Below are 19,233 nucleotides of genomic sequence, written 5' to 3'. Positions count from 1 at the left end.
CAGGAAGTTAGGATGCACCAAGCCATTAAAAAATTACTTCTCTGCAGTTTTCTCCAGTGCTGGAATAGCTGAATGACGGCAGCACCCTACAGCATAAGCTTCCTCACAGAGACTTATATTGTAGAGAAGGGAAGGTGGTTTGTCAGACCAGGGGGGTCATTTATAATGGAGAGCATGGCTATCCAGACTTTCTTATACTCCACTTGGCTATGCACACCACAGCCTCTAGTAGACCAGAGCAATTTTTACATTTCTACTATGGGCCTGTTTGTTGGCAAAAACTTGATAGTTTCTATAGTTTATTATATGATTGTATTATATAGATAGTTACATAGTTTCTATGTAAACTATAGCCCAAAAAAGTTTTATTTTTGACCAGAGTTAGGTTTTTTTTAAGTAGTTTACTGTAATAAAAAGTGTACATTGTATTCTGCTATTTGCCCTGTTTTGTTTTTTTTAAATGACAATATGTTTCTGGTGTACAGTGTGGCAAAGTTCATTGCAAATGAGAAAAAGGCTTTCTTTTTATTTTTCAGTTATGTTTTTTTTTTTGCAACACTGAAAAAAAAACCAAAACAAAAATGGTAACAAAAAAGAAATAAAAAAAAAAAAAAAAACTTTTTTTTTGTTGCTAATTACAGTCCAGCATCAAACCCAAGAGCTGAATTGATCAGCTCCGGGGCTTGTAAATTGCTAATGAGCACTCATTAAGACCGGTGGAAGTGCGGAAAGGTACATATGGCCTCTCAGCAACAACAAAGCCACAAGTGGTTGCCCCCAGTATAAATGGGTTACTATCATTTTCCCCCTGAAAGGTGCCTGACTATTATGGTGACCACCTGGGTTAGGGCATATAGAAGATTTGCTTCTTATTTGTCTGGGCCTTCAGGGCACTTCTCCACCCTGGCAGTCCAGTTTTTTGTTGGAGGGATACGCCACATTATTTTTATGTTTAGCTAGGAAGGATCATAGAATGTAATGTAAAATTGTTACCTTCAATTACTTCTCTCTTGAATATGTTTATTTTCCAGAACAGAATTAAAAATGGAAGGTATTGAGGCAGATGGAGGTTGCCCTAAACAACTAGAGCAATCTAGCAACACTGAAAATGATAACAAGGGAGAAGAACAAGTGAAAGCTGACACTGTGTTGAGCACAGATAAAACAGGACCAGACAAAGATGATACCGAAGATGGGGAATGTGCTTCAGGAGCTGGTGACAGTGCAGCTAAGGTGGATAACAGTACCATGGATTCTGAAGACACTGGAATCTACAGATATATCAAAGATGATCTGTTCACATCAGAGATTTACAAAGTAGAGATACAGAACTTACCGAAGTACATAGGCTTTAACGACATCAAGAAATTCCTTGCCAAGTATGGATTAAATCCTCATAAAATAAAGCTCATTCAGAAACAAACTTTTGCATTCGTGATTTTTAAAAGTGAAGAGGAAAGGGATAAAGCCATGAAAGTTATACATGGAGCAATGTGGAAAAACCGAGCCCTAAGTGTCCGGCTTGCAAAACCAAAGGCGGATCCCATAATGAAGAAGAGAAAACAGGAAGAAGATGACAAGGAGCAGCCTAATTCTAAGCGTCCTGCTGCACAGGAGAGTGCCGAGGAGGAGCCTCTCAGTAAGCAGATTGCAGATGTGGTGACTCCTTTATGGCAGGTTCCATATGAAGAGCAACTGAAAATGAAGGAACAGGAATGTGAACAAGTCCTCCAAAGGCTAACAAAGTAATTGTTTCTCTGTCTTGTTACTCTAAATCAAATTCACACTTCTGACATCATTATTATTATATTGTTATACAGTATTTAGATATAGTGCCAACAGTTTGCACAGCACTTTACTCAATACATGGAGACAGTGCAGTTACAATACAATATGATGCAATTTACAGCCCAAATGGAGGTGAAAATCTGTCCTCAGCCAGACAAATCTTAGATTTGCTCTGTTCCCTGGAAAGATTATTCTTCAGTGTACTGTTGCTTCTTCATTGGCTTATCAGTAGGCCGACGTATGTCCTAAACTACACAGTATATTTTGAGAGAATGCTTTTTCTGCAAGGCAAGAGAATAATCATGTGACCCTAGATTAAGAAAAGATGCAGTCAAGTGACATGACGGTGTCTCCTCTAAACAGACCTTGGGCAGGCAGCTAAACAAATGAAATGCATACATGGCAAATTGTTTTACCTGACAAAATATTTTCTGTGATCCAAGCAACACTACTAGACAGTACAACCAGGTCTTGACCTCCCCTGCAGCAGCACAACTTCGTCAAAACACACCCCCATCTGGCTGAGTGGACAATGAAGGAGCAGGTGCACACTGATTTGATCATCCCTCTACTCCAGGGGTGCCCACAATTTTTCGCCTGGACATCTACTTTTCAAATGACGAGCTCAATGAGATCTACCAACGAAAAAACACGTGCATTCACGGGCAGGAGGGGGCGTGGCAGTGATTTGAAGTCGACCGTCCCTCTCTTCTCTCTCTCCTGGCGCTCTCTCCTCTTTCTCCCCTGTTTCTATCTGCTGTCTCTTCTCTCACTTTCTCGGCTGTCTCTCTCTTCTGTCTGTCTTTTCTTACCTCCACTGCAGCAGCTTCCAAAATCTCCTCTCTCCTTCCCGTCTGCGGCATCTGACACATTCAGCCGCACGAGCACCGCGGGAGGACAGGACACAGGTCAGTGAGCCGATCGCGATCTACCAGTGTTCGCTTTGCGATCTACTGGTAGATCGCGATCTACCTAATGGGCACCCCTGCTCTACTCGCTCTGTTCTTTCCAGCTGACCGCATGTTCACGGTCAGCACATGTGCACGTAGCAGAGCCTGATTGGCTCAAATCGCAGAACCTACCTCCTCCAGCCTAAGTGCTGTTGTACAGGGCGATGAAATGAAGTAAAATTCAGATGCTTATGCTATTTGAATGTAAAAAGATGAGATTTAGTCTACACATTACTGCAATAATTGTTGTTTTTATTATTGCCTGAAGTTCGCCTTCAACCATTGAGCGTGTTGCTTCTTCCTGCAGGGAGATTGGGAATACCAACAAGGCCTTATTACCATGGCTGTTTGCACAGAAGCAGAAGTATAACAAAGTTTGCTGTCCTTTAGAAGGAGTGAAACCTTCTCCAGCACAGGTACAGATACTCTTTGAATAGCTCATGTACATTTACATGGTTCACACTGTATGTTGTGTATGTATGCGTCTCTTCCTGTGTAGCTAACGTTTCAGATTTAAAGGAAAGCAAAGGCAGATATTTGGAAAATATCTGACTTCACATACTAAATGTAAAATTGTCTTATCTACTGTCCCCTCTGCGGGCCCGGGACCAGCTCGGCGGCTCTCAGAATGAAGATGGGAAGGAGAACAGCATTCACCCACCTGCTGATCTCTCCAATCTCTGATGATGGAAGTGGTGTGTATTACATCACTTCTGCATTCGGCTGTCATTTCTCTGGCTGCTAAAGCCAGAGAAGAAGCTGGTGAAGCAGACATTAGGTGACATTAAGGGTCTTGGAGACCCCTGATGTCTCCATAAAGGAGACCTCTCAGTTTTCCTGTGCGATAACAAAGGGGGTTGTTAGCCCTCTATATGATGGCAATAACATTACGTGTAAAATTTAAAAAAAAAAGAATTTAGAAAAAAGAATTACAAAAAATATATATGTATGTGTAAAAAAAAAAAAAAGTAAAAATTTTTAAGGCCCCCACGTATACGCATGTGCAAACGTAAATGCGCATCGGGTGTGCCAACGCTCAAAAACAGCAATTGCAACGCACATGTTGCATATCACCACGAACGTTGGAGTGCGAGCAATAATTCTAGGGCCATCAATCACTGATAACAGTAAACTGATGAGAGGTAAAAGCTTGTAAACTGATGAGCGGTAAAAGCCTGTAAAGTGTTGCCTATTGCCAATTTTGGGTATTACAGTTTTTTTATGGGCGTACGCAATTTTAAGGCTTGACATGTTTGGTGCCTATTTACCCAACATGACCCCATGTTTTATATTTTACCAAAAATTTGGATAGTAATAAATGTTTCATAAGGTAGGGGAAACAGTTTTTTTTCCCCCCAAAACATTTTTTATATTTTTTTCTTAATATAGTAAAAATAAACCACCCCCCCATGTATAATTTTACACTTTCCATTTCACAATATTGCACACCACACTTTTTTTTCCTTTTTTTTTTTAATTCCACCGCTCCAAGCTTACTCCAGTGATGGAGTGCAATCTCAATACAAACTAGTAGTCCCATCAGTGGAGCCATTTTTTAACATTTATTTTATTGTTTATCCGATTAATCGAACTTAATAATCGGCTAACTAATCGATTTTGAAAATAATTGTTAGCTGCAGCTCTATTTACCACCCTAGTCTTCAAGTAGTTAAAGTTCATTGAGCTTCACATACTTAAACAGTGTATTTAGCTGTCCACTTTAACTTGTCAGGAAGAGTAATTTACACAGGTAAGCTAATTGCAGTGAAAAAACATAGTACAATAAACAGGTCTATACAAAGGTAGACCACCTGCAGATTTTTGCCCTTGTATAAAATAAAGCAGTTTAGGCTGGGTTCACACCTAGGCGTACGGAATATGCGTGTTTTTACCGTGACAAACACGCGTTTCCGAGCGCTATTTGGCTGTATCCTAATGGATACGCGCGGCAAATACGCCCCAAAGAAGCTCCTGTATTTCTTTGGGCGTAGGGCATTTTGCAGCGCGTTCCTACGCGCTGTAAAACGCCCAGGTGGGAACCATGCCCATAGACCGTCATTGGTTTTCACATGTTGAGCGTTTTACAGCGCGTCGGAATGCGCTGTAAAATGCCTAGGTGTGAACCAGGCCTAAAGTGGAACTTAAGGTGTGCTAAGGTGTATGTCCACTTGGCAGGGGGTAGTCTAAGCTGCATTAGATAACAAAAGATCAAAGTTGCTAAGTGGTTATTGGTCTTCTAGTACTTTCAACGTGTGTGCTAGATTGAACTCCCGGGTTTTGTGTGGAATCTCCGTGTAGGAGAGTTGGCTTCCCTGAGCCACAAATCTAATGAGCTATGGGTCCTGATGACTAACCAGACAAATAGTTAGAGGGTTATCAGCTTTGATCAAGTTGGTATGGTTCCTTTTACAAAACGGTAACCAAAACAAAATACCTTTTTTTTTTTTTTGCTGTATGAATACAGACATTACTGACATTACTGATAATGTAATTTTGATTAAATAGATTTTGATTTTGATTAAATAGAAACTGTTGTAATTGAAGGCTTAACATTTGTAAAATAAAGTTTATTAACCTCTTGCCGTCCGCCCGTTAAGAAAAAACGGACGGACGGCAGACTCGCATCAGCGGGTTGCCGTCTCCGGCCGGCATTTTTTTCCTGCTCGCGCACACGGGCAGGAAAGACCCGCTCGTTACTACATACATATTCACATACAACCGATCAGTGGCTCTATAGCCGCCGATCGGTTGTATGGCGTGAATTTCGGAGCTCCGGGATCCGCTAGCCCATCTGCGGCCTGGGACCGGCTCGGGAGGGCGTCAGGAGGAGGAGGGAGGGAGTCAGCTCCTTGCTGTTCTCCCTCTGTAGTGTGAATGCAGAAGTGATGTGTATTACATCACTTCCGCATTCACCTGTCAGTCATCTGGCTGCTATAGCCAGAGAGAAGAAGCTGATGAAGCAAATCTGTGCTTCATCAGCTTCTTTTGGGGTCTCCAGGTGACATTAGGGGTCTGGAGACCCCTAATGTCTCCATAAAGAGGACCTGTCAGTGTACCTGTGCTATTATATCGCAATAACAAGTGTCAAAAAAAATCTATATAAATTTCATTTCAGTACAGCGCTGCATGACGGAATAAATGTCAGTCAAAGTACCGCAGCGCTGAATACTGAAAAATGGCCTGGATGGGAAGGGGGTTTTAACATCGCGGATGTCAACTGGTTAAGGAAAATCAAAGTAACAGTGAAGCTTTTGCAATCTGTACCTGTTACTCACCAGTACTGCCCACCAACCAGTCCTCTTCTGAATCCCCATCAAAAAGCCAGGGCTTTCCAGTAGTGGCACATGTCTACCTGCAGATTGGTCAGTGCTGGCATGGTAAGAGCAGGCACCTTATTAATCTGCCTTATCAAACTAGCCGACGTCACTATGCACAGACTGTGTCATGTTGCTAGAGATAGATCACAGCTCAGGGAGCAATGGTCTTTGTCTTCAGCCTGATGCTGGGATTCTGCATTTTGGGCTGATGCTTGAGCAAAATACAAAGAAAAGTGAGACAACTTTTTGTTTTTTGCTCTGTTTAGCATGAAACCACAATTGAGCTTTCAACGTTCTAAAACAACTGAAAAAAATGCTTAATAGCACAACACCAATCCATTAAAAACTTGTAGTAGTAAGAGTTGGAACTGTTACTTTAAATTGTAAGCATCCACCTTTCTTTTCCTGTCATCAGTCAGAATACCGAAACAAAAGTGAATTTCTGATCGGCATTGGTGCAAATCAGGAAGATAAAACGGTGGGCTTCCGTCTAGGAAAGTATAAGGGTGGAACTTGTGCCGTTGTGGAGCCATTTGATACAGTTCACATACCTTCGGCTGTGAAGAAAGTTGTAAAGGCTTTTCAAGAATATATCAGGTATTGTCACTTTTCTAATGCTCTGCCACTAATGAGTAAAATCCAGCTACTTAAAGTGACGCTAAACTCAGGAGTTAAATCTTAAAAATTTATTCAAGTACCTTAATTATTAACAAAAATGTATCTTATTTGTGTATCACTCAGCTATAGATCCTCAAATCATCTCTGAATTGGTGCTGACACTGTCCTTCCTCCTGGAGGGTGGCTACTTTTGTTCCCGATTGGTCCCTGTGTGTGTTGTAAAGTAGCCACCGCTCCAAGCTCGCTCATAGCTCGCACCCATATTGGACTACAACTTCAAAACAAATTTTTTAAACGAAGCGTGAGATTATAGTCCACCACAGGAGCGAGCTTGGAGCGGTGACAACTTTACCACACACAGGGACCATGGGGAACAAAAGTAGTCACCCTTCAGAAGGAAGGACAGTGGCAGCACCAATTCAGAGATGATTTGAGGATCTACAGCCTAGCGATACACAAATAAGATACATTTTTGTTAATAGTTAAGATACTTGAATGCATTTAAGATTTAATTCCTGAGTTTAGTGTCACCTTTAAACTGGATCTCCACTTAATATCAATACCATTCCACAAATGTATCCTCCTTTCGTTCTCTAATTGTAAAGTTTACTCAGTAGGTTAAACTGAAATATATTCGCAAAAAATTCAGAGCAGCAACTCTTATTTGACTTCTCAGCCTGAAGTCTCAGTCGTGGTGAATACATTGCTCATCAAAGCAGGCAGTAGCTGTGTTGTTTCTTTACCTACCTATGGTGTGTATATATTATATTTATTTGCACACACACACTGCTGAGCAATAGTAATATATATATATATTGTTACAGGGGGAGCTCAGAAAAACTGCTGTTAATGTTAGTCACAGACTAAATCATGCTGTGTATGTACTTGTTGATTTTGCCCAGCTTACTTAAGCTGTCCTGTCACATCAATGTAATGTTGGATATAACATGAGCTGTGTCGGGACATTTGTCATGCATATTGTGTATTTCCTACAGGACTACATCATATGGAGTCTACAGCCCAGAGACATATGCAGGCCACTGGAAACAGCTGACTGTCCGTAGCAGTAGGAAGGACAATGTCATGGTCATTGTATACTTTCATCCTCAGGTATACAATCCATTGTCTGTGCACCAAGTTTCTGTGAAGTGTTACTACACAAGGTAAATTCTATCTAGGGCCATTTTCACTTGTCAGCACCATCTAGGGAAACTGTGCTTTAACTACAAATAGTAACATGTCCCTGGGAGTCATGCCTGTTACCGGCAGTCTTGCAATGCCTCATGGGACTTGTACTTCCACAACAGCTTGAAGGCCAGAGTTGTCCACCCCTGATCTAGGGGCACTAGTGCCATGCAAATGGCATTCATCTGGCTGTATGGTGGGTGACATTTTTAATAAAGCCCTGTATTGCATATACGCTTTTCATAACCTGTGAGCCACATGAAGGGCTCATCTTTAACTATGAAGAATCATCTTATCAGTTTTCTTAAAGCTTTTACCCCCATACACTGAGATTATCACACATTTGAATTGTTCTGCTGTATAACTACAAAAATGTAATCCCACAGATTTGTATATATTTTTCACAGAAACTAAGCAAGGAAGCCCTGGCAGATTTAAAATCCTCTCTGGCAGCCTTTTTCTCAGAGGGACCTGGAAAAGAAAGCGGCATCACCTCCATTTATTTTGTCGAGGAAGGTCAAAGGTTGGTTGGTTTTTTTTTTTTTAAATGTATAACTGGATACATAAAACTGAACACTAGCGTGCATTGTGGTGCAGGGTGTCAGAGAAAAAGCTGCTTGCCCAGTTTTTGGTTTGTTGGCCCGTTCCAAATGAATGGGCTGCTTTATTGCAGCACGTATAAATGCGTGACACAATGTGCATTAATGCACAAGAAGGGAGAAGTGTGAATGGGCCCCTTAATATTTTTAGTACAGACTAGTTAAGGGATTTCTAACCCAAAAATAATGATGTAATATATTGCAGAATAGCAGTCCCTAGATGTTGCAGCCACATTCTTTTTTCTGCCATTAAACACTTCCTGCCCTGGGGTGACAACAAGGAATGCACCTGTACTAGTATCGGTGCCGATACAGAGTATTTGGGCGAGTTCTCGTCCAAGCGCTCCGATACTTCCCTCCAATACCGGAACTTCCGGTCAGAGGGAGATTTCCCTCTAACTGCCACTGCTGAGGGAGCATGGAGCCGGCTTCCTTTCCAATTAGGAAGCTGGTCAATGGGTTATGACCCAGCCTCCCGGCTTCCTGATTGGTCAGGCTTCCTATCAACAAGTGAAACCGGCTTCCTAGCCAATTAGGAAGCCGGGTGGCATGTCATGACCGGCTTCCTGATTGGCTATAAAGCCGGCTTCAATCGGGAACCCGGGAGGCAGGTCATGACGTGCCGTCCAGCTTCCTAGGTGGCTAGGAAGCCGGCTTCACTTGTTGCTAGGCAGCCTGGCTTCCTGACCAATCAGGGAGCTGGACGGCATGTCATGGACCCCCCCAATGCCCGGCTTCCTGATTGGTCAGGCAGCCTCGGCAAGTGAAGCCTGTGTTCTTTCGATAGAACACTGGCTTCCCAAGCAGTCAGGAAGCCAGGCGACTGGTCTTGATCCACTGCCTGACTTCCTGATAATTGGGGCACCACTATCGCAATTCGGTATCGGCAACTACTGGAAAAAAATACAGTTTTTTGGTATCAAGTACCAATATTTTTTTCCGGTACTCGCCAAGTACCAATACCGGTGCACCATCCCTAGTGACATCACTCAAATCACGCGACTATCAGAAAAACAGATATAGGACATTACTACAGAAACCTCCTCCTCTCCTCTTTTTCGTAACATGGATGTGAGGGGCTCTGTAGTCTCGAGAACAATGTATCTAATAAGAGTGCTGCACAGGAAGTTACCAAGGCTTCTGACACTTATTAAACAGATGTAACAAAATGCTTTCAATAGTATATTTAAAAGATAGAATGGGACCAAATAAGTTAATTGTTAAAGTTTCCATACACTTTAAAGAAAGTTTTTCATCTTGTAGAAAATCCCCGAACCTGGAGGACTTGCCTGTGGAGCACGTGAGTGGGGAGAAGTACATCCACGAGGAACTGCTGGGTCTTACTTTCCGCATTTCACCTCATGCCTTCTTTCAGGTAAATCGTATTGAGCAGCTACATTATTAGGAAAAAAGAAATCCGACCTTTTTGTTAATCTGAAACCTTCACAGATGATCTCTAAATCCTTAAGGTTTCTTGGCTGTTGCCTGGCAACTCGAAGTTTCAGCTCCCTCCATAAATGTTCTATAGGATTAGGGTCTGGAGACTGGCTAGGCCACTCCATGACCCTAATGTGCTTCTTCTTGAGCCACTGCTTTGTTGCCTTGGTGGTATGTTTTGGCTCATTGTCATGCTGAAAGACCCATCCACAACCCATCTTCAGTGTTCTGGCTGAGGGAAGGAGGTTCTCATCCAAGATTTTACAATACATGGCCCCGTCCATTAGCACCTCAATGCGGCAAAGTCGGCCTTTACCGTTAGCAGAGAAACAGCCCCAGAGCATAATGTTTCCACCTCCGTGCTTGACTGTAGGGATGGTATTCTTTGGGTCATAGTCAGCATTTTTCTTCCTCCAAACACGGTGAGTGGAGTTAATGCAAAAGAGCTCAATTTTAGTCTCATCTGACCGCAGCACTTTCTCCCAATCCTTCTCTGAATCATTTAGAATGATGTTCATTGGAAAACTTCCGACGGGCCTGTACATGTACCTTGTTGAGGAGGGGGACCTTGTGGGCGCTGCAGGATCTCAATCCATGGCAGTGTATTGTGTTACCAATGGTTTGTTTGGTGACTGTGGTTCAAACTGCTTTGAGATCATTCACAAGCTCCTCCAATGTAGTTCTGGGCTGATCCCTCACTTTTTTCTCATGATCATCCTTACCCCATGAGGCAAAATGTTGCATGGAGCTCCAGACCAAGGGCGATTGATGGTTATTTTGTATTACTTCCATTTGCAAATAATCGCTCCAACAGTTGTTTCCTTCTCACCAAGCTTCTTGGTGATAGTCTTGTAGCCCATTCCTGCCTGGTGCAGGTCTACAATCTTGTCTCTAATGTCCTTTAACTACCTCCTGGCCAGCCGCTGTGTATACACGGCCGGCCGGGAGCTTCTTGGATGTAACTGGGCGTGTATACACGTCCTGTTACATCTGCCCGCTCGGGCGCGCGCACAAGCGGGAGTTCCCCGCTATTTGAAAAGAGGCAGCGATGCCCGTTAATATACAAGCCATCCGCCGGCTATAGAGCCGGCGGATGGCTTGTATGAGGCCCCGAGACGCAGGGCCGGCCTTAGGCCTTTAGGCGCCCTGTTGGGCATTTCCCGCTCGCGAGCGCCCAGCGGTGCGCGCGAGGGGGCGTGGCTGAGCGGACGTCTAAAGACGCCCGCTCAGATCTAGAGAGCTCCTGGCCGGCCGTTTTTTTACAACAGCAGGCCGGGTAGTGGTTAAAATCATTTATAAAATGTTTTCATTTATTTTTTTACTGTTGGGGGGGCTTTGGGAAATATTAGGTGTTTCTCAGCCCCCTCTGTGATAGCAATAAAGTTAAGTGGAAAAAAAAATGTAACGTTTGCCCCCAAATTTTTTTAAAGTCCCCACCCCTACATACACGCATGTAAACATGCGCCAGCTGCGCATACCTGCGTCGGAATAAATGTCAGTCAAAGTACCGCAGTGCTGAACACTGAAAAATGGCCTGGTCAGGAAGGGGGTGTAAACACCGCAGACTTCAAGCGGTTAACAGCTCTTTGGCCTTGCCCATGGTGGTGAGGTTTGAATAGAAGAAATAGATTCTGTGGACAGGTGTCTTGTATTTACATAATGAGTTGTCGTTAGGAGCACCTTCTTAAAATGACAGGACTAATCTGTGTACCACATAGCCAGTCTGTGGGAGCCAGAATTATTGTTGGTTGGTTGGTAGGGGATCAAATATTTATTTTACTCACTGAACTGCAACTCAATTTATAACATTTGTACCGTTTTTTTTCTGGATTTTGGTTGATTATTCTGTCTCTATCATTTAAAATACGCCTATGATAAAAATGAAACCAAACTCGGAGTATCTGTGAGGCCCGTAAAGCTAGAAACACATAATTCCCCTTCTGAGCCATTCATAAGCATATCAAATTTAGTGTCTACAGGAGGCTAATGTTATGACACCCTATAATTTAGAGGTTATCAGATAGTTATATGTAAGACTAATAATGTTGATGGTTAAAGGAGAACTATGAGGTGAGTGCTTCTCACTCACCTCATAGTTCTAGCCGACCTGTGACAATGAGACTGTCACAGGTCGGCTCAGTAGATCGGGAAGTGAGCGAACATATACCGGCGTTCGTTCACCTCTCGATCCTGTCACGGCTCTCTGCCGTGACAGGGGAGGGGCTGGATTCCCCCCTCCCGGCTCCGATCCGCCAGCGCTGACTGGCGGATCGGACGGGGGAGGGGGCGGGTATAGCTGGCTCTGCCTCTAGATAGGCAGAGCCAGCTGTCACTCACGCACCTGGGCGGATCTCGACATCGATGTCGGGATCCGCTCCGGCTGCGGCGTCTCAGTATACCGCAAGCTGTAGCTCGCGGTATACTGAGCTTAGGGTGACGGCTAGTTTGTGTCCTCCCGTTACCCTAAGGAGAACTTTGGGGAAAAGCCCTGACCCCATAGTTCTCCTTTAAGGAATTTAAAGTTTGGGAGGGGCAGAGGAGAGAATTATAAAATATTTAGCCCTCCTGCTCACCCTCCCTGGGCCTTCCTAATTGGCTTATGGGCCAGCTCAGGGACAACCCCTAGAGGACAGTCAAAAAGCAGGGCACCCAGGAGGGCACTAACACCAAGAGGCTCTCGTAACATCAGAAGGAGAAGCTTGTGTAACGTCCAAGAACAGTTTCCCTTTAACATAAAGAAAGAGTCTTTGCAAGCCTTACTTGGAGAAGGAGCCATTGAGAGCCATCTTCTGTTGCATTCAACTGGACTGTGTCAGAACTTACAAAACTCAGGACTGTTAAGTATTCTTAATTTTATTGCCTTTTTAGTTTTGTTGCTGATATATATTTTTTCCTACAGAGTATCTTTCATTAAAGGACGCTCCCCGCAAGGATTCCCCCCTCCTCTCTCCGATCCTCCTGCACTGAGTGGAGGAACGGAGGGGGTGGGCACAGCTGCCTCTGCCAGAGCCCGCTGTCACTCACGCAGCTCGACCGTACTGTCGGGATCCGTCCCGGCTGCGGCACTCTCAGTATATCGTGGGCAATAGCTCGCTGAATACTGAGCTTTGGGCCACGTTAGGCGGTTGGTATATGTCCTCCCGTGACCCTAAAGAGAACTAAGGGAAAAAACATAGTTCTCTTTTAAGCTTATCTCTATGCGCTGTATAAGAACTTAAAATATCCTTGTCTCAGTGAAGAGCACTACTGTATAGTGTAACCTGTCATATTTCTGTCAGAGGACAGCGGTATCATAGGCTTTGTATACGTTTTGAATTGTCACAGCACTTGCTGAGAATGGCGCATGTTTCTGTTAAAACACATGGTGGCAGCTACTTTTTTCTGTGTGAAGGGTTAACAGGAGTTAACCAATCGTAGTGACGATTGCTCTGTCTGCTGGCCTGACATTGTTGTCCCGTGAGCTGGGAAATCTCTGTGCAGGGTGAGGCTGAGAGTGGTCTTGCCACGTCCTTGTGACGGCTCGGTCAGTTCGGAACTGCGTATAGCCCTGTGTTATTGAAGTACAATGGGTTTGGACCGGCACATCTGTCACATATTTCTGTCGCAATGCATGACGAGCAAGGTTTTTTTGTTGTTGTATGTGCTGACATCAACAAAGCGCTTAGTTTCTTCCTCCTTGACAGACACTTGTATATTTAGTGCTCTGATATTTGGCCTCATTCATTATATGTCTCAAAGTAGACTTTTTTTTCTATTACAGCGATTACATTCCATGCTTAGATTTGCAGATTCTCTTATGTGGCTGTTTAAGTGGCAGATGATTTCAGTTGGTGCTCTTGCAGAACTAATGAACCAAGAATGTCCGTTGTTCATGTCTATTACTTTTTACCATTTGTTTTTTTTCTCTTCATGTTTCCACTTTTGTAGCCAAATTGGCATAATAACTACTTTACATTTCTTACATGTTCCCATTCACATAGTATAACTTTACAAAAAAAATTAAAATTGCAGCTTAATTTTTTTTTTTTTTTCTTTCTGCTGTAAAATGCTGCTTAGATCTCACTGTCGGAATGGGGGGAGTTTTGCTTTAAATCATTAACCCTGTCTGTACAGTGCTGGCAGATTTTATTTTATTTTTTTAATCAGTTGTAAACTAAATTGGGGGGGCTCAGTCTGTTCTAAGTCTTTCTATTAAGACAGAGTTTCTGGGTACTGATGCTTGGAAAAGCTTGATATATTTCTAGGTATGCTGTGTGACTAGGAACATATAACAAACATATAAAGGGGGATTCTCAATTTTGACTGCAAAAGTGGAAAAACACTTCAAGCAGAGATTTTAAGCAGTGGAGCTCAATTACTGTGCTTCCATACTATGCAGAAAACACAGCCTGCCTGCACATGTGATGAACAAGTAGGGCTGGCTCATGTACATATAACATTTAAATCTGTAATCGTATTTACAAAAAGCCAATCACATTTGCAGTATGCATTAAATTAAATTCCGGTTCTCTAAGAGCTGTTGCCGTTTCCTAAGGTACCAGCTGGGTCCATTTTCATTAGGTTTAAAAGGAGGACCATTCTATCTTCTAGGTTAACACCCTCGCAGCAGAGGTTTTGTATTCAACAATTGCAGACTGGGCTCAGCTGGACCAGAACAGCACTGTGTTGGATGTTTGCTGCGGCACAGGAACCATTGGCCTCTCCCTGGCTAAGGTAGGACATTTCTGGCCTCCCAAGGACATGATCTTACAAGTCTAGCAGTGCAACCCGCTGCATTCATTGTCTGTTTATTTTACGTGGCAATCTTACTAACATTTTTATATTGTGTCTTGAAAAAGAGAGTGAAGAAAGTTATAGGAATTGAGCTGTGTCAGGAAGCTATTGCAGATGCCAAGGCTAACGCCCAGTTAAACAGTAAGTACCATTTCCTGTGGTTATTTTGCTTTCAGTTAATTTTATTGATTGTGTTCCCATTTGCACAACATACCTAGAAATAGTTCTTGTTTTTTATTTAAAAAAATATTTCTTAGCTTTCTAGTTGTTTTTTTAGGTAAATGCATAGGACTGCAAGGTATTCTGAACAATTTCAAAGTGTACTTAGAGGTACAGTGCATTGCCATACAGTGTACCACCAATGCCCTAGGATATTTAACCCTTTGTTATGACAGACAGTGTGCACATCTAGTTTACTACTGATAATGTGATCTGCCATCACAGTACAGAGTTCATTAAGGTAAACATAACTTCCCACAGTCCCCTTCAACCCCCCCTCCCCCCTCTTAACATTACATAGAAGGGGAAAACTAAATTTGATTTTTTTTTTTTAAGCAAGTAAAAAGGTAAGCATCACTTGTTAAATATTTTTATGTTATGCTCTGTGAATGGGACCATATAACATATAAATTTGATGTTCTCCCAATGTGACAGCCAAAATGGAAATGCACTACTTAAAGAACTCACTAGGTATTGGGTGCTAGTCACATGACTCGCTTTTTGGGCTTCTGTAGCAACAGTTTGTACAAGATCTAAGGCCTTGCACACACGTGCTTCAGCTTGTATAGAGCAATGTGTATAGCAAGCTTTGAGCAGGTTTGTTTAAGCAGTTAAAGAATTTTTCAGTTCCAGTTAAGGAATGTTACACAGATCTTAATAGCAGTGTTGACTGTCAGTTTAAACAAGCTGCTCGCAGGCATCAACATGCATTCAGCAAGCTTCAAGTAATGCTCAGGCCTCTTTCCCACTTGTGTTAAAATCAGGCATTAGAGAAGTGTTTTTAAAGCCTCTCTGCCGCCTAGTAACGCTCATGTGGGATAATGCAATAGCAGCTGCCCAGTGCAGTTCACACATGAATGATAGCTATGTGTTGTGTTTCTGTGTGTTAAGAGGAATTATGGGGTAAGTGAAAAACACCCTTCCCCATAATTCAAGCCGACCTGTGACACTGAAGCTGTTAAGTTGCTGAACAATACAGCCAACCTGTGACAAACACATACCACCGATTGCAGGGAGAGGATTGAGAAGTCAGTGGAGAGCCGAGCTCCCCACAGGGATTTCCCCTCTCCGATCCTCCAATACTGACTGTAGGAACGGATGGGGAGGGGGCTGGCACAGCAGGCTCTAGAGTCAGCCAGCTGTCAATCAGCCAGCAGGGTGGGTCCTGACAATATTGTTGGCTCTGTGCTCAGCATATAGCGGGCAATACCCTGCTATATACGGAGGTTTGGGTCACCGGAGGACATTAGTAAATGTCCTCCTGTAACCCTAAAGAAAACTATGGCGAAAAAAGGTTAGGCCATAGTTCTCTTTAACAAAAACAAAAAAATAGAGTGCATGTTTCGTTCTGGAGGAATTGCTGCTAGACATATGCAACCGTTGAAGTATATTGCAACTCCCCTTAAACGCTCAGTCAATGCTCCTATAGCATTTTTTTTGGATCTTACTGAGGTCTGCTAGGAGCTTGTTTGAAGTGGTAGCACCCCTATTAACATCTGTCTTTTATTCTTCCCAAACTGGAGTTGAAGTGTTCCTTAAGCTTGAACAAAGCTTGCTAAAAGATCTGGGGATGCTCTGTAAAAGCTACTGTTACACTGCTCTTATACAAGTTGAAAACCCGTGTGACTAAGGCCCGGCTGGTCTGTTTGAAAAAAGAGAGATGAACAGTTGTAACAGCACGGATTACAATTTAATTACATTTGTTTTCACGGAGTGTACAGGAACTACCTATATAGAAAAGCTAAAAATGATTGTGAAGTTGACAATGGACACTATAACAGTCCTGTAGGTAGTACAGTACTGCAGGCCTCCGAATATCTAATCTGCTCATTGCCCAGAAATTCTAACTTTCAATGGATATATACCATGGACCGGCAACCTTCACACTCCAACTGAGGTGCAGCTACAAGTCCAGTGAAGCATTGCAAGACTGTCAGCCACAGGCAGGACTTCCAGAAGCAAAAGCATGATGGCATTTGTAGTTTCACCACTGCTGGAGTGCTGAGGTTTCCTACCCCTGAGATATACATTTAATGACTATGAATATTGTGTTTTGCTTACAGACCTGAGCAATGTTGAATTCCGATGTGGCAAAGCAGAGGACATCTTCCCTAGTTTGATTAACACCCTCATATCTCATAACCCTGTTGCTATAGTTGACCCGCCAAGAGCAGGACTTCGTAAGTAAATGCTTGTTAGTCCCTTGACATAGAATTTTTGTACTTTCATGTTTTATTTTTAGGCAACAAATGATGCATTGGAAACCAATATGAATTACAAAGATGATTTCCATGTTCTTTATGCCGTTGTCTATTTAGTAAAAGGAAAATTGAATATTTTTTTTAAATGTATGAGTGAAACCATACTAGTCTTGGCAAGGAATTTTAAAGAGGACCTGTCATGAGAGATTAGTGGAAGTTACCATCACTGACTTCCTTTTTTTTGTTTTTGAGAATACTAATACATTCTCTGTTATTCTGTCCCATTGTCTTCAGTGTGTCTGAGTCGCTGACCTCATACAAGTATAGAGATAAGGAGATTTGACACTCGGCATGCTAGTTGTGGGTCTGTGACTCAACAGTACTGAATTCAGACACAGCAATGCATCTAGAATTTTCAGGATAAGCCTACAAATGGCAGCCTATGACAGTCACTTTAATTTTCTTTCCTTTAGTATGAAAGTAGAAGTGATAGGAAAGTGGTGAAAATAAGGTCTCATGGAATTTTAAGCCACAATGTGCCAGTATGCACAGCGTTTTAGCACATTATGGCAAACTTGTTTGCCATAGCGATCCCCTCCAGTGCTGCGCTCTTCCCTTGCTGGCACTTCCATCTTTGCCCCAGTCTTCTTCCGGGTACTGAGTCTATGGCTACTTGATTGGTCCTGATGATGTTACCTATGTTCATAGGAGTTACTTCATCTCTGCATGTTGAGCCTGTGCACTGCCGCACATGCGCGGTTCAGTGTACAGAAAAAAATTGCTGACAAGCTCCTAGAAGCTTTTTTTGGCAGAAGGGACTTGCAGTTTTTTCTGCCATAGAAAGCCTGCTCATCAGCAATGTATTTGTACCATATAGTCAGGATTCTTGTATTGGCACTTGTACTTCTTTGTATAGAATTATATCATGGTGTCTGTCACCATTTCATCTGCATGTGTTTAAACTCGCCATCTCTCCCCTCCTCCATTTTTGTTGCTGCATTTGTAGATTCCAAGGTAATTATTGCAATTAGAAGAGCAGAACATCTCAAACAGCTGATCTATGTGTCTTGCAATCCTAAGGCTGCCTTTAACAACTTTATAGAGTAAGTATAGTCCTATCAATGGCTGCAATTGGGGTGATGGGCAATGACCTTCCCTCTATCATCTACAGATAGCCGCTGTGCTGACTCTCATGTAACTCGTAGCTTTGTGGCTGTAGTATTACTTTAAATGGAGTTGATTAGGTTCTTCCTCACTGTCCTGTAACTAGTATGGAGCATGGAAATGCAAGGATGAACTTATTCTCATTTAAGGTATTGCGAGTCATGATGGTTGCAGTTTTAGATCATTTTTTTCCCTTGCGCACTATACATGTACACTATTATTGAATGGTGAAAGGGTTGAGAAATGTGTTGAATATTTGTGTATTTACTGGATCTGTATCAGTTTAGTGAGTCCACTTTTTTTTTTTTCCCCCTCCTCCTCCTTTCCAGTCTATGCCGTGCTCCTTCAAATCGTGTAAAGGGTCGTGCTTTCCGGCCTGTCAGAGCCGTTGCTGTGGACCTCTTTCCTCAAACACCACATTGTGAACTTCTTATTTTGTTTGAGAGAGTGGAGTATACAGAGAATACTGTGGATTCCACCAAAACACAACCTTGTGAAGACATGGAGCTTCAGAAAGACAACAGTATAGAAGCCGAAAACAGAACCGAAGCAAAGCCGCTAGTTTAACTGGATGATTTCTTTCTGCTAAACTGTCCTAAACATTTGTTGTTGAATTCCATATATGTAAATGAAAGTATTTCATTTCCAATGCTAATGTCCCTAGAAAAAGGACCTCCTCACTGTTTGGAGGGCTGGCGGCTTAATTTCCCTGTTGCAGTCCAAATTCCTATACACTAGTTGACCACAATGGAGGAGATGGCTAGTGCAGCACAAACTGTTGAATATTTTTAGGTGGTGACCAACATAACTAAGCAGTCCCCGAAAAATCTTTAAGCCTCACAAATGTAATTTATCATTGTTTTCAAAGAGGCAGCAAGCCAGTTCACCAAAATGGTTTAGACTGTCTGTATTAAAGTATAGACAAACGGCCCACTATATATCAGGTTAGTTGGAAATATACAGAACATGTATGTGCATAAAG

The 19,233-nt window shown here is 42.6% G+C and overlaps 1 protein-coding gene across 1 annotated transcript; it reads left to right on the top strand.

The window, feature by feature from the left end:
• The first annotated feature begins 1,197 nt into the window (after window positions 1-1,197).
• Window positions 1,198-18,935, top strand: TRMT2A (tRNA methyltransferase 2 homolog A). The gene is made up of 11 exons (XM_018557613.1): window positions 1,198-1,745; window positions 3,046-3,154; window positions 6,471-6,652; window positions 7,669-7,783; window positions 8,266-8,381; window positions 9,721-9,832; window positions 14,485-14,607; window positions 14,733-14,808; window positions 16,950-17,066; window positions 18,094-18,190; window positions 18,581-18,935. Exons 1-11 carry the CDS (start codon window positions 1,249-1,251, stop codon window positions 18,816-18,818), a joined length of 1,782 nt encoding a protein of 593 aa, XP_018413115.1. The 5' UTR covers window positions 1,198-1,248; the 3' UTR covers window positions 18,819-18,935.
• Window positions 18,936-19,233: the final 298 nt, after the last annotated feature.

This window comes from Nanorana parkeri, unplaced genomic scaffold, assembly GCF_000935625.1.
Source record: "Nanorana parkeri isolate BGI_ZX_2015 unplaced genomic scaffold, ASM93562v1 scaffold292, whole genome shotgun sequence".
Lineage (NCBI taxonomy): Eukaryota > Metazoa > Chordata > Amphibia > Anura > Dicroglossidae > Nanorana > Nanorana parkeri.
The sequence above is the reverse complement of the archived record's forward strand: the minus strand, read 5'-3'. Positions and strand labels throughout refer to the sequence as shown.

Coding starts and splice junctions, on each gene's coding strand:
- TRMT2A (XM_018557613.1), top strand. CDS start 1,249: ATGGATTCTGAAGACACTGGAATCTACAGATATATCAAAGATGATCTG. Junction 1,746..3,045: donor GTCCTCCAAAGGCTAACAAA/GTAATTGTTTCT, acceptor TTCTTCCTGCAG/GGAGATTGGGAATACCAACA. Junction 18,191..18,580: donor GCCTTTAACAACTTTATAGA/GTAAGTATAGTC, acceptor CCTCCTTTCCAG/TCTATGCCGTGCTCCTTCAA.